The sequence below is a fragment of the Mya arenaria genome, chromosome 8, assembly GCF_026914265.1.
Source record: "Mya arenaria isolate MELC-2E11 chromosome 8, ASM2691426v1".
NCBI lineage: Eukaryota > Metazoa > Mollusca > Bivalvia > Myida > Myidae > Mya > Mya arenaria.
The window spans coordinates 40,852,432-40,868,476 of NC_069129.1; the positions used below are offsets into that span (position 1 = coordinate 40,852,432).

The 16,045-nt window shown below is 37.3% G+C and overlaps 1 protein-coding gene across 2 annotated transcripts; it reads right to left on the minus strand.

The window, feature by feature from the left end:
- Nucleotides 1-3,839: 3,839 nt before the first annotated feature.
- On the minus strand, nt 3,840-10,540 carry LOC128243871 (transcription intermediary factor 1-alpha-like). 2 transcript variants are annotated; one of them, XM_052961851.1, is made up of 3 exons: nt 10,449-10,540; nt 7,210-8,106; nt 3,840-3,994 (listed from the first exon to the last, which is right to left on the minus strand). In XM_052961851.1, the coding sequence occupies exons 2-3, from the start codon at nt 8,102-8,104 to the stop codon at nt 3,846-3,848; spliced, it is 1,044 nt and encodes a 347-aa protein (XP_052817811.1). In that variant the 5' UTR covers nt 8,105-8,106; nt 10,449-10,540; the 3' UTR covers nt 3,840-3,845. The 2 variants fall into 2 exon arrangements, with proteins under 2 accessions (XP_052817811.1, XP_052817812.1); XM_052961852.1 differs by having other exon boundaries at nt 3,856-3,994; nt 7,197-8,106.
- Between the last annotated feature and the right edge of the window lie 5,505 nt (nt 10,541-16,045).

The window sequence follows — 16,045 nt, forward strand, 5'->3', positions numbered from 1 at the left end:
CATTTATAAAAGTCAAAAACATATTTGAAGTAAAAAAACGAGTAAAAACTATAAGAAAACGACTCAGAGTTTTTGCCACGAACCGGAAATAAAAGATTGACAGCTACGCCATCAGCTATAATTTTGCGTGAAGTTTTTTTTAAATAATTACAATACTTATAAAACTCCGAATTACGACAGTCGTACAGTTGTTTTTTTTAGTAAATCACGTGTACCACGTGTACAAGATAAAATGGATGATCAGTTTGTCGGCAATTGATCTAAGTGAATAGGGGTAATGGTCAAATTTCGACTTAGCATATCGACAACAATCATGGGTCGTCGCCAAAGTTTGTCGTCAGATAAACGTAACATCGCTTGAGGATTGTTGGAAGCTGGGGTACAAGTACGTGCCGATGTAGCTCACCGTGTTGGTGTTCATAAACGGACAGTTTATCTGCAAGCACGATTCCTAGAAACGGGTAGCTTCAAGGACTGGCCGCGCTCAGGTAGACCTCGTAAAATGACGCCACTCCGAAATTGGTAAAGTGTGACGTCATATCGACGTCATCGTGTCATGGACGCCCTAAAACTTGTTGATCGACTAAGTACTGCCCCAGGAACCAGAATACGGTTTTAAAGCTGCACTCTCACAGATTCACCGTTTTGACAAGTTTTTGATTTTTTTTTTGTCTTTGAATGAGCCAATTTTTGCGTAAATATCTGAAAACTAGTCATAAAAGACTGCTGACAAAAGATCAGATCGCAGATTTTCATATTTCCGTTCGAAAATTAATGTTTTATGGCTAAAAGCGTTACTAAAGGTTGAAGAAAAAATGCATAAAACATCAATTTTTGAACTTAAATATGAAAATCTGCGATCTGATTTTTTGTCAGCAGTCTTATATCATTGGTTTCCATTCATTTTCGCATAACTTGGCTCGTTCCAAGACAAAAAGTTGTGAAAATCTTCGATCTGTGAGAATGCAGCTTTAAGGCCTGTAACTTCGTGCTCGTCGCCGAGACATCGGCATTCTGTTTACTGCGCGTTACCGTGCAGCTGGACTAAATTCGCTCCTCGAACATTTTGGCTTGACTAGATTGCATGGGAACATGATCGTCTTCACAGATGAACCAGCCCCTATTTCTCGAAACTTCTCAAGCTAAATAGGCCAAAGAAGCTTATTTCAATCAGCCGAAATGCACACTTACATTGGAATTTAATCAATGAAAAAAAGGTTTATTGTGATTATCATAAAGATAATTTATATATGAAGTTTGAAAACTCTTAAAGAAGAAAATATTACGCAAACAATTGAAAAACAAAAATAGTGAGCTTAGCTTAATCTTGTTATAAGGGACTTAAGAGGTTTCGAGAAATTGGGGCCAAAATGTACAACGGGCAGATGACAGTATTCGTGTATTGAGACGAAAGGATGTACGGCTGGACCCTGCTTACGTCATCCAACGTGATCGGTACGTTGGTGAAAGTGTTATGGGGCTGGATTTCACACAGTGGGAAACATAACTTAAACAGTGCGTTATAATCGAAATACTCGCTATGTATTGTGCTGAACTCAGTGTCCCCGTAATCGTACCGTACACAGCCAACCTTCATGCTGATGTTTTACACGAAGATAACGCTGCCACACGGCACGTTACACATTAAATGTTTTGGCGGGACATATATGTTCATGGAATCCTAGGGAATATACACTCAAAATAAAATATTTTGTACTGGCAAAATAACCACTTGTCTAATGTTTGGACCGTAATTTATGTCAGAAATTGTAAATAAGTGATATGTAATAATACGTTGGATTTTCACTGTATGAAATATTAGTTGAATGTTAAACTCCTCAGAAATGGAGGAAACAGATTTCTACCCAATCTTGTTTTTGTTGAAAGAACACATCCTCTGCAGAACTAACTTATGTTTGCAAAAGAACTCAGCGGTTCAAGATTTCGAAGCAGTGAATAGTCACTGTGTGATATCAGTGAAAACACACGTACCATTTTAGCTTTTAAAGACCGCCAGCTATTTGTGTGTATGTACATATACATTATCTTGTCAAAAATATCACTACATTTAAACTGCCATCGTGCGCTGAAACAAACCTCAAAGATGGCTACGCCACCCATATAATAACAACAGCAATAAATGCCTGAATAATGCGAGGACATTTTAGAAGCCGTGTTCAATGCTGTTTCGTGTAGTACTCAGTGATCTACTCTTAGGTGAATCATGGCATTGTGATTGTGCATTGTTAAACTGATTGACAAGTATGTGTACCTATTGGAGTTCAAGGTCCCAGGCGGTCACAGGGTCCAAATCGAGACAATGTATATTTAAAACCATACACAGGTGGTTATGTTTCTGCAGTATATACATGTACACATACGTAAGGTGCAGTTTTGAAGTAATCCATAATAAGACCATTTTGAAAGTTTTTAGATACATTTAATAGTAAAAGGTTGAAATACAAAACTAGTTGAACAATACAGACAGTGAATAGACAAAATATTTCGTTTTAAAATTCATTCCTACCCGAATTTATAAAGACAGTTTTCATCTCCATTTGAATGGAAAAAATACATTGGGGGAATTCCCATTTAAAATATCATTTTTATAGTGAATTCAAAACTATTTTCATAAACGTAAACTGTTGTCATATCTTTGAGCGATGTCAGGTTAAACATATTTAACAAGTATATAATTTGAGTGAGAAATTTAACCTCTTAAATCCAAAATCGTGGTTTTACAGTATGTGAAACATCTAATTTTAACTTTAAAACCAGGAAAAATATACATCTGTACATAGAATATTTTGTAGAATAATTCTATAAAAGGTGATGATAATGTTGTAAAATCATAGTTATACTCATTCTATATTCCAAACAAAACACCAAAACATATACTGATTGAAAAAGTGTTGAATAGAACAACAATATTTACACTAATACTTTCTACAAAAAACTGCTTAATATGCTGAACATTTATTAGATGTATGTACATGTATTTAAGCATTAATAGCTTTTTAATTAAATGTATTTTATACACGTTTTAATCAATGTGTGCTTATTTTGCTAATTTTATGTTATTGTATTAACTATTGATTGTTCAAACAATATTGAATACACAAAAGTTGCTTTCAAAGAAACAAAAGAATCACGATTGATGAAGAAAAAACTGTCAGTTTGCATTAAATATCTTCAGTGAGTCATTATTTAACATTCCGACAACTATGACACGTGTGTGGGGACAGAAGGACACGGAGTAGGGAAATGCCAGTCCGTCCTTCTCTCCCAGTATTTCCTTGCCGTCCCTCTCCGTCAGTAACATCACGTTGCTGCTGCCTTTTCCACACACGAGCAACTGGCCAGGCCCTACCTCCACCACGGACTCGGGAAAACAGAGCTGCTTGTCTCGGTACTCATGCAAGACCTTCCCGTCTAGGGACAGCTGGAGAACGGTGTAGGCAGAGAAGTCAGACACGTACAGGGTTGGTGGTGTTGAAGCTGACACAGTTAGGTAAAATGGTGCTTGGAAAAGTTGTCTTCCTTTATCTGTTTTGAATGTCCTTAGGATATGACCATCCAATGTCATCACTTCAATACGCATGTTTGATGTGTACGAAACGTATAATCTGTTGTTGTAAGACGCAATACCACGACAGTCGGGTGATACTTTAATTTCCTTTCCACACGACAACTGTCCTCGTTTTGTAGACACCAGCTGAATCATGGAGCTAAGCGGGAGAGTGACGGCGGCCTGGTCATCATGGAGCACACACACGTCCCAGGGCTTGCCTGGCAGCTGGAGGCGGGACGTGACGGTGCGGGCGGGGACGTTTACAAGTTTGACATTATTGTTTATTCCAGTCAGCCAGGAGAAAGAGACCAGAAGTAAGGACGGCGGAGCCCGTGATCCAGCAGGTTGCCTGGTCCTGAGACGTTTTAACGTTGATATCCGCCCCCTTCTTCCATGTCACAGTAGAGAGGTCAGGAACTGGAACTGAAACACAATAAAGGACGACATGTATATCATATTTCCCTTTGATCTTATACATATAAATAAGCCAACGGTATAAACTTGTATTTAGAAATCTCCAACTTTAATACTCAGTATATTTCAAGTTAACAAGACAGACACCCGGTAATAAACATTTTAATATAGGTTATGTAAGGAGGTTTTACTTTGACAAATGTTACTTCAACAATTAACATTTGCAGACTTTGATTAATAAAACATTAAAACACTTTTAGATTAAATTCTGATCAGGAACTAAAACGTCATCAGGAGTTATTTCTATTTAAAACCGCAACGATCTTTTATGAAGAAATATTATCGACTTGCGAGTCAATGTTACACATCAAATCCGTATACTTTGATCATTTTTAAACAATATTCAATGACAGTGGAGACAAATGTTCATTCCATGCCATTATATGATTAAAATAATGCATTCAAAAAAAGTTTGATATGTTTATAATTAGTTGTGCCCCCCCCCCCCCCCCCGTTTAGAAAGTCCTGAACCCGCCGCTGAATGAGAGGGCTTATCTTAAACGTAATGAAAATACGGTTTATCAAGATCTCAAATGTAAATTAAACTTATCATAGTGTAACGATTTCGCTATTTTGTTACATATGTGTGTGAATTAAACGTAAGCCGGTTTTAAAAATAAAACTTATATATTGAAAAATTGTTGCGTTTTGTGTTATATTTCTGTTAATGCTGCACTCTTTGACCCAAATACGATTTACCACAATTAAAAAAATGTTTTAATACATAAAAAGGATGAATAAATGTCGAAAACAGTTATTTTTATGAAGGATAACGAATTTATTTTGAGTAAAAGGTGCAGAAAACACGATATTTCTACGTTATAAATGACAGATAGTAGATAACAGTAAATATTTAAGCATCCACCAGTCATTTAATATTTTAGCTTTTAAATATACAGTTACAAGCTTGTTATCAGTTACTTACATTTCCATAAATCGTTATTTAGTAAGTAGTTAAAGGTTTATCACCCAAAATCTGATGTTTGTTATACATGCGTATATACTGATTTTGAATAAGAGTGTCACTTTAAGACTTTTTGAGGTTTCTACTACGATCCTTAAATAAAACGTGCCCAAGGCAAAGCGAAGTGTGTGTCGATTGGTCGGTGAATAGTATAGTTGATATTTCTAGGTCAGACGAAAAAAAGGTCGTTTAATTAGTAGTAAAAGACCCATGCCTTGATGGTAGAATTTCCGGGTACCCACAGGCGACAGTAACGATGACAAGACCCAATCTATTAGCCACGCCCCGCACAAAACAATGTTCAAAAACAAAAATGATTGGAACATGATTATGACTCTCAAAAACCTAAATAGCAACCAAAAATTGCACGAAAAAAAACCCAAATAATTACTATTATTACAGACGAACAAGAATTGATATAATATATTTGGATTTATTTTCGACGTGGAATTTTTGGGTGATAATAAGGTTTCATTAGGATTCATAATCATGTTCCAAATATTTTTTGTCTTGATTTTTTTGTGGGGGGGAGCAAACATGGTGGGTCCTGTCAACGAAACTGCCGCCTGTGGGCGTAAGGAGCTAACTTAAAATATGATCATTTAAAATAAAAGAATCTTGTCAAAGCCGTTAAACATATATTGCAGAGGATAAAAGTGTCAATACCGCAACAATGAAGCGCTGAAACTCGTTAGTATCGTTTTTGAAATGGGTGGTTTTAAAGCTGCACGCTCACAGATTTAAAGTTTTGAAAAAAATATTTTTATGTTTTTGTCTTGGAACGAGCCAATTTTGCGAAAATGCATAGAGACCAGTAATATAAGATTGCTGACAAAGTGTCAGATTACAGGTTTTCATTTTATGATCAAAAATTGATGCTTTACGCATTTTTAATAAAAGCATAAGTAATGCTTTGAGCCATAAATCATTAATTTATAAACGTAAATATATAAAACTGCGATGCGATCTTTTGTTAGCTGTCTTATATCACTGGTTTTCAGATATTTACGCCAAAATGGTTAATCTGTGAAAGTGCAGTTTAAAAGCTATTTTAGTTTTTGCCTCGGAATCTAGTTTATTTTTTTCACAAAAGAAGAGATCTCAATAATTTAGAACACTGCCCAAAATTTTATTTTTTATAAAACGTAAGTAACTCTTTAGCTATAATTCATTAATTTTCGAACGTTTATATGAAAAACTGCTAACTTAGTTTGTATCACTGGTTTCCAGATATTTACACAAAAAAATGGTTCATTTCAAGAAAATAAAGTAGTCAAAACGGTCAATCTTTGAGATTGCAGCTGTAATATACAATATTTAAGCAAAAATAAAAAGTTGCAGTAGGGTTCCAGCTGTCACATTCTAGGTTTTAACACTTCTTAACACTCCTTATGATAAAAATGTAATATAATACGCCCAAAATGCACCATTTCGGAGTAGAAACTGTCGGGGATTATCCGAACCCCACTGCAAACACTTTAAAGGAAGGGGAGCAAGACAAAGGTTTCGCTTTTTAGTAACGCCCCCTCTACCGTTAAAACCTGGAAATGCCCCTGAATACTGTTTGTTAACATATATACCGTCAACAACTAACTGGCAGGCTTGTTATTTCTGTTTAATAATTTTAGTTACAGCTAAGGCCATTTTTTATTTAAATAGGGCCGGGGGTGAGGCTAGACATTTGTTCATTATTATTCTTAGGTGTCTATATTACCATTGGATATATGGTCATGGTCTTTCTTATTGTATAAGAGCATGTATACATGTGTTAAGACGAGCAACGAACACGGTCGTAACAATTCTCCTATTTGCATGTCAATGTTATAAATCTTCACTGTATGTATGAATAAACGCCGTTCCCGGACAGTACCATTCTCATACATCAGAGGTTCGATCATGATAAATCTACGTATAGCATCACACCTCTGGTGAACGGGAGTGGGACAGTACCGGACCGATACGCAAATACAGACATGTTCAACAGTTTTATTTGAGTTAATGAAATTAAAGGGGCGGCGGGAAAGGGAGCGGGGATGAAAATCTTGCAATTAATTTATAGTCGCCTAAGTGGGACAACTTTGAACATGAACACCGCAGACGACACTGAGGCCATGCTATCTGGAGAATATCTAGGTTTTAAAAAACATGTATCGACAACGTCATATAATTTAGGATAAAATGATGTACATGCTATCCTTACAAAACTCTCCGGCAACATCGAGTTTTCCCAGGCCCATGTTCGATCCCAGAAGACGTTCCGTGTCCTCGTCTTTGGTAAACCGATACTTTCGGGCCTTTATCAGACCGGTCATCTGCTTTGTCTTATCCAGAATATTCCGTAAGTCCTTTTCGGCTCGCCTCGCAGCCACGTACCTCTGGTTCACCGAGATGTCGCCGGACGATAGATCCGCTTTCATGGCCTCAAGGCCCGATTTCGCCGACTCACAGTCAGTCTTTAAGGTATTCAGCACCTTCTCATCATCGATCTTCACTTTCCGGATGTTGTCGAGCAACTCCTTCTCGCGGCGGTCCAGGTAGGTGTTGATTTCTGCCCGGAACTTCCTCAATCTAGCGATCTCATGCTTCGATTGGTTTTCGACCTCGTCTAAAAGCTCACTGACATTACTTATGGACCCAGATAGAAAATCATCAGTTCGTTTAATCGATGGTCCCAGCTCTTTGAATTCGTTGCCTATGACAAAATCTTTAGCAACGTCAGCAATGTAATCGACTTTACAACTGCGGTGGTCGAGTACGACACAGTCACCACAGCCAAGGTCGCCGTGGGTCGGGCAGTAAAACTTGATCATCTCCTTCGGATGCTTTTTACAATATTCAGTATCGCCGATGTCGGACTGCTTGGTGGACGGGTAGAAGGACGGCATCTTGTCTTTTGACAACATAATGTGGTTCCTGGACACCTTGAACCTCTTATGGGCCTCGATACAGGGATCGCACATGTATTCCTCACATGTCTGACAGAATCCCTTGGCTACAGCGCGTTTCCCGCCCTCTCCACACGGCTGACAGTAGACAGTTGCGTCTGCGGAGCCCTTGTCAAGGTCAGGGTCACGTCTCTTTCCGGAAACCTCCATCTCTGAAAAGTTATTAAATAGAGAGCTTAATTACTTATTTTCTTTTAGTGGCGGATCTACCGGGGGGCACAGAGTTGAACCTAATTATCGAGTAAAATTTAGTGTACGTCACGAAAAAGTCTCTTGAAAATGACATCGGGGCCCGAACATTCGATAATGAAAAATCGGCGCCGCATTTTACATAAACAGCTGATCAAAAGTAGACAAATATGGCTGCAGTTATACGCGTAAGTTTACTGTTTTCAGAATATATCATATACCAGAAATATAAGTTGTTTTAAACTGTTAACATGTGCACATTACATGTTCGTCATTGCTTTTAATAATGGCATTGTGTGTCAACAAGGTATGTGTGTGCATGACGTACAATTTATAAAAGTTTAAATTTAAAACGTTGCCGCCTTGAAACTTTCGATTTCGGCCTTTATTATCGTCTAGTTTTCTAGTTATGCTAGAGCATTTGTAAATTAATACAGAATAATTTATTTGAAACTCTTTTTGGAATTTGTTGACAAGTTGTTTTTACTTTAGTTAACTTAAATGACAATGACATCCGAAGTACCTACAGTTTCGTAGAGTGCAATCAATACACTGTAGGTTTATATAGCATTTATTATACGGCATATATAAATGTGTGTCTCAGGTGGGCTAGTGGTTAACGAGCCTGTTAATCCGTCGACCCTGGTTCGATTCCCCAAACCGGCAAGATATCGTTGTTGTATTTTGAAATGTTTATCTTAGAAAAATACATGCTATCTTTTTAATTCAATTGATCTGCCAAACTTCATTGACAGTGAAGACAAATGTTAATTCAATGTCATTATATGATTAAACTAATGCATTAAAAGAATGAATATGTTTATAATTAGTTGTGCCCCCCATTTAGAAAGTCCTGGATCCGCCACTGTCTTTTCGATATTGATACCGATAAGCATGTACATTCTTAACTTAAGTTAAGAAGAATGAAGCATACGACACGCCAATCTGCAGGTTGGCATTGTCGCCGCTAAAAGTGCCAACTGAATACTGTCAGAGTATCGCTATATATACATACCAATAACACAGTTACATAAAAATAAATAAAAAAATAAGGGTATTGAACTATGCACTAGTTAATTGCAACCGTGTTTATACCTTCCAGGTGTCCCCGCAGTGCCGGGTGAATGCGGTGATTTTGTCTTTGCAAAAATATAGCGGGGATTGGGCCTCACCTAGGGTCCCTGGGGTGCGGGGGAGTTTGGTGAGGATTTTACCATATGTTCGTCCCCGCTACCCGGGGTTGGCTGGACCGAAAGTCAAAATCCCCGCTATTCTCCGGACCTGGAGGGGCCGTGGTTACAATTGGCTGGTGCATTACATTCTTGTTTATTGATATTTTAATCTTTTGAAAACGAAAGTAAGGATCAAAGTTCTCATTTCACATTTAGAATTACAAGTAATGTATCAAATGTGTTTGCTAGTTTAAAAACAAGTTTCGCATGTAGGCAATTCTACAAATATACATGTAATACCAGTCAATTGTAACCACGCCCCCCCCCCCCCCCCCCCCCAGATCCGAGGGTTTACCGGGGATAACCGGGGAAATAGGCCGTGTTTTAACCGTTCAGTTGGCCTCGCAGTGCCGGGTGAATGCGTTGGTTTTGTCTTTGCTTTAAATATAGCGGGGAATGGGCCTTACCTAGGGTTCCTGGGGTGCGGGGGGGGCATTTGGCGTGGATTTTACCATCGTTCGTCCCGCGGGGCGGGGATTTTAGCCGGGGTTGGCTGGAACGAAAGTCAAAGTCCCCGCTATTCCTCGGACCTGGGGGGCGTGGTTACAATTGACTGGTGCATTATAAAGATTAAACACAAATGTTTACCTCGATCTTCGTTGATCTTCAAAACTGACTAACAAGGAAGTGATTTGATTCTAAGGCGGTGTACAATCGTGACAGAGGACATCAAGAACCATTTGATAAGGGAGAATACTTTTATAACTCTCATTAAAATTGTTTAATTAATAAGCATCTCTAACCAGACATAAGCCATGAATACACAGCTCAACCAGCAAGTAAACAATCATGGGAAGTGGGAATATTTCAAGGTCCTGCCAGTGATATGTAACACATAAAATACATTATAAATAAGTGGCCTTTTATTCATAAACAAAATAAGTGACCTTTTATTCATAAACATTCTTATATTTTGCTATTTAAATATTTTTAAAACGAAAGTAACGTTCAAAGCGCCCATTTTACATGTATAACACAAATAATGTTTTAAAGATCTTTGCTGTTATAAAAGCAAGTTTGGCATAAAGGTTATTCTACAAACAAACATGTTATAAAAATACACAAATATTTACCTCGATTTTCGTTTATCCTCAAAACTTACAAACAAGGAAGTGAATTGCTTGTTTCTAAGACTAAGGGGTGTGGATTCGTGACAGGAGACATCACTGTATCAAATACCTTTTGATAAGGGAGGTTACTCTTAAAACGCTCATTATTACAGCTGAAAAAGTATTTATCCAGTTATCTGCATCAAACCAAATGCTCACTGGAAATCCTATTTGTACAAGTTTTACAAGACTTCTAATGAAATTGGTGGCAGTGGTGGGTACATCTAGTGACAGATGTGAATACATCTAGTGACAGCGGTGAATACATCTAGTAACAGTGGTGGGTAAACTAGTGACAGCAGTGAATACATCTAGTGTCAGTGGTGAATACATCTAGTGTCAGTGGTGAATACATCTAGTGTCAGTGGTGAATACATCTAGTGTCAGTGGTGGATAAATCTAGTGACAGCGGTGAATACACCTAATGTCAGTGGTGAATATATATAGTGTCAGTGGTGAATACATCTAGTGACAGCGGTGAATACATCTAGTGACAGCGGTGAATACACCTAGTGACAGTGGTGGATACATCTAGTGACAATGGTGAATACTTCTAGTGACAGCGGTGAATACACCTAGTGTAAGTGGTGGATACATCTAGTGACAGCGGTGAATATAATACATCTAATGACAGTGGTGAATACATCTAGTGACAGCGGTGAATACATCTAGTGACAGCGGTGAATACACCTAGTGACAGTGGTGGATACATCTAGTGACAGCGGTGAATATACCTAGTGACAGTGGTGGATACATCTAGTGACAGTGGTGAATACACCTAGTGAGAGTGGTGGATATACATCTAGTGATAGTGGTGTATACATCTAGTGACAGTGGTGAATACATCTAGTGACAGCGGTGAATACATCTGAAGTGGATACAACTAGAGACATTAGTGAGTACATCTAGTGACAGTGTGAATACATCTTGTGACAGTGGTGAATACATCTTGTGACAGTGGTGAATACATCTTGAGGCAGTGGTAAATACAACATGTGACAGTGGTGAATACATCTAGCGACAGTGGTAAATTCATCTAGTGACAGTGGTGAATACATCTAGTGACAGTGGTGAATACATCTAGTGTCAGTGGTGAATACATCTAGTGACAGTGGGGAATACATTTTGTGACAGTGGTGATTACAGATACTGACAGTGGCGAATACATATAGTGACAGTAGTTGATACATCTGGCGACAGTGGTAAATACATTAATTGACAGTGGTGGTGGTGAATACATCTAGTGACAGTGGTGAATATATCTGGTGACAATGGTAGATACATTAAGTGAGAGAGGTGGTGATTACATATTGTGACAGTGGCGAATACACCTAGTGACAGTGGGGAATACATCAAGTGACAGTGGTAAATACATCTAGTGACAGTTCTGAATACATCTAGTGACAGTGATGAATACATCCAGTGACAGTGGTGAATACATCTAGTGACAGTGGTGAATACATCTAGTGACAGTGGTGAATACATCTAGTGACAGTGGTGAATACATCTAGTGACAGTGGTGAATACATCTAGTGACAGTGGTGAATACATCTAGTGACAGTGGTGAATACATCTAGTGACAGTGGTGAATACATTTAGTGACAGTGGTGAATACATCTAGTGACAGTGGTGAATACATCTTGTGACAGATAAACGGCGCAAAAATGCATACTTTTTATGATATATTTCTTATTTCTAGTCAAGAAAAAAAATGGACTAAGGAGGATATATGTATTCGGCATATAAGGGGTTAGGGGCGAGGCCAAGAGGCTGGGCTATTAAATAAAGAAGCAGGTGGAAATATTTCACTGTTATCCCTCAATGCATACGTACATTATCCATAATTTCGCTGTGGATTATACTTATATTACCTTTTTTCATTCTCAGAATAGGCCAGTCCAAAGCAGAGCAGATGGCAACGGAAGGGGCAACTGTAATGGTGAACAGCCGGAAGCAGGCGATTATGGACAAGGCGGTCGGCATCCTCCGAAATAAGGGGCAAGGTTGCGGGCATCGTCTGTCATGTGGCCAAACCGGATCACAGAACAAGACTCATTAAAGATGTACAAAGACGGTGAGATCTAGCGAACAGTATACTTAACGCATAAATCAAAAACCTTTTAATGTAAAGGTACGCACTCACAGACTTTATGTTGGTGACGATGTTTAAACCTTTTTTGGAAATTTAGTTATTTGACCTACATTCATGAACAATAACTAATGATCATTTGGCAGGTACGAATTTGGGCAGAATTCTAGCCTGAAATAATTCAATTTTCAATAGCCTAATTTGATCCTTTTTTGGCAAAATAGAAAATGTCCTGTCACATTTATTATATAAATATTAAACATGAGTGCTCTTACTTGAACATTTTATTATATAAATATTAAACATGAGAGCTCTTACTTGAACATTTTATTAAATAAATATTAAACATGAGAGCTCTTACTTGAACATTTGATTATGTTTTATCAATGTTATTAACATTTTGCTCGAAATTATTCATGTCGATGTCCGACCCTACAAAACGTGGTCGAATCACTTTAATAGACAGACTTCTGAACGTGCTGTTGGTATGTTGGCTAGTGCAAGGGTTACAATCATTGTTACGCCCCACATATCGCCACGGACCTATAATATATACACTGGTTTATAGGTCAGTGATATTGCGTACATTTCATAGCGTTCCATCATTTTATTTGGAGAGATTTTTCTTTGACAGAACTTGGAATATGCATGATTGTGTGAAGATCAAAATGGTACTACTAGTGTATTTGGGGGTAGCACAATTGTATGGTTTTCTCCTTCTCAAAAAGCATTTTTTTCATTTTATACAGTGGCAGAGTTCGGGGGTGCGGGTCTGCTTGTTCCAAATGCAGCCGTCAGTTCCATATTTGGCCCGATGCATAATGCAAGAAGTTTTTTACAAAATAGTATCCATATAAAAATATTGTCTTTTTTTATACAGATACATGCTATAGAGTATAGAGCACATAACTGATGATGATGATGATGATGATGATGATGATGATGATGATGATGATGATGTCAGTTGCTATATAGTTATGATTAATTATGTACTCTGCGACTATATCAACAGTTAAAGGGACTCACTTACAGATTTTTGTATTTATTTCTAAATTGAGTAATTTCCCTCACACCAAACCAAACAGCTACTGGCAGATACTCATTAGAATAGAATTGAGTAAATCCAAGCCTAAAATCATTATTTTTTTCAAAAGCGTTAACTAACTCTTTTCAGCAAAAATAGAGCATTTCCTGTCATATTTTAAAGCATCGTTAACAATAGAGCGAGCACTAATTTGTGCTTTTGATGATTTTTGATTTTGTAACAAACATTTTCATCAAATTGTATACACATTTTTTACAGTGTCTGGCCATAAAAAGGGCTAACGTGTCCCCTTTAAGTTAAAAACGGTTATGGTTAATACATTGTAAGACATTTCATAATGGACTTAAATGGAAATTTTGGTTGCTCGAAGCATTAGATCACTCGAGGTTTAAGCTCGGCCCCCGGCGTCCTCGAGCGATCGCATTTTACCGTTCCATATGTTGGATATGCCTAGGACGTAGATTACGTACCAGAGATGACGTCAATAACGTGGTGGACCTGCACGAGGAAAGGGCGAGAGCACCACTTCACGTTATAAGAACACTTATAAACAGTATTAGACGTGGGTGTGTAGATGCAATTGAGACATGGGGTGGCCATACGGAATATTGACTTTGGCAGATTTCTTTTTCATTAAGACCCTTATGTTAAATATGAAGTGTAAATTATTGAAATGAGTTTGTATTTTCTGTATATACTGTTAACAAATGTTTGATATTAAATAAATATGTATATATGTATTACACCATAGTTATGAAACGCGAGTTTCGGCGTCTTATTTCACTAAATAAGACCATAATTATGGCACTCGTGCTTTGGCCACCCAACCTCTATTTCACTGATTAAGACCATAGTTAAGGCATTCGAGGTACGACCTCTGATTTAAATAAACAAGACCATAGTTATGACGCTCTAGGTTCGTCACTGAGCCTCTGATTTTATTTAATGAGATCATGATTAAGGCACTCGAGGTTCGTCTTCTTATTTCACTCAATAGTTTCATAGTTTATTTCAAATGCATAAAGGCCATAGTTCCATGAGCATACAATAAGTGTGCATATATACACATATCATGACAATTCATAGATCGGTGGTCAAATACAATTTCATAGATACGTTATTTTCGTTTATTTGTTTTACAATAACTAACACTATATTATTATATAATTCAAACTTTAATATATATAACACTATATTATTTTATGATTCAAACTATAATATATATATATAATACTATAATATTATCACAGTGAGACAGTGGCGGTTATACAGATATAAACTTATTACATATGTTAGATATAAACAAATGTCTTTCTTAATTCAAAAGCTTTATGTACATACATCGATAATTTTCTACATGTAGCTTTCCTATCACTAGCAATAAGTTCAACAAATTTCAGTACATTTGGTCTTTTCCAATAATATTAACTGATGTATTGTTTTCTTAAATCATCATACAATGTACATTCTAACAAAAAATGAAACTCATCTTCGAGGATATTACAAATTTGACATTTTCGTTCACTAACAGGTATAGATTCAGGTTTATGCCATCTATGCCTCGATTTCTAGTCTATGTGCTGAGAGTCTTAACCTCGTAAGGGCTTTCCGAAATTTTACAATATTAACATCACACAAGTAAGATTGTAACTTAAAATCTGCAAACAGCTCATATGATTTTGCTCTGGATGTGTTATTAATTTCTGCAAACCAGTTTTGTACATAAACATCTAATAAGACCATAGTTATGGCAATCGAGGTTCGACCTCTGGTTTCACTTAATAAGACTTTATGTATGGCGCTCGAGGTTCGACCTCTGATTTCACTTAATGAGACTTTATGTATGGCACTCGAGGTTCGACCTCTGATTTCACTTAATGAAACTTTATGTATTGCACTCGAGGTTCGACCTCTGATTTCACTTAATGAGACTTTATGTATGGCACTCGAGGTTCGACCTCTGATTTCACTTAATGAGACTTTATGTATGGCACTCGAGATTCGACCTCTGATTTCACTTAATGAAACTTTATGTATTGCACTCGAGGTTCGACCTCTGATTTCACTTAATGAGACTTTATGTATGGCACTCGAGGTTCGACCTCTGATTTCACTTAATGAGACTTTATGTATGGCACTCGAGGTTCGAACTCGAGTTTCACTTTTCACTTTTCAGAGACCAAAATATCAAAAAGATCATAAATTACCAGTTATGGTACTTTAAGTAAGGCCTCTGATAGTTGACACTTGAGGTTCGACGTCTGATTTTAATCAGGTCGCTGTGATGGCCATTTACGTGGATAAGATGTTTGTATATTCTTATTCAGTTGCTTATTTTCAATGTCTGTCCGTAAAACGTGTTATTAGTTTCACATGTTTCTGTTACGTATATTTGTATAGGTATATTACCTTCATTCGTCTTAAAGC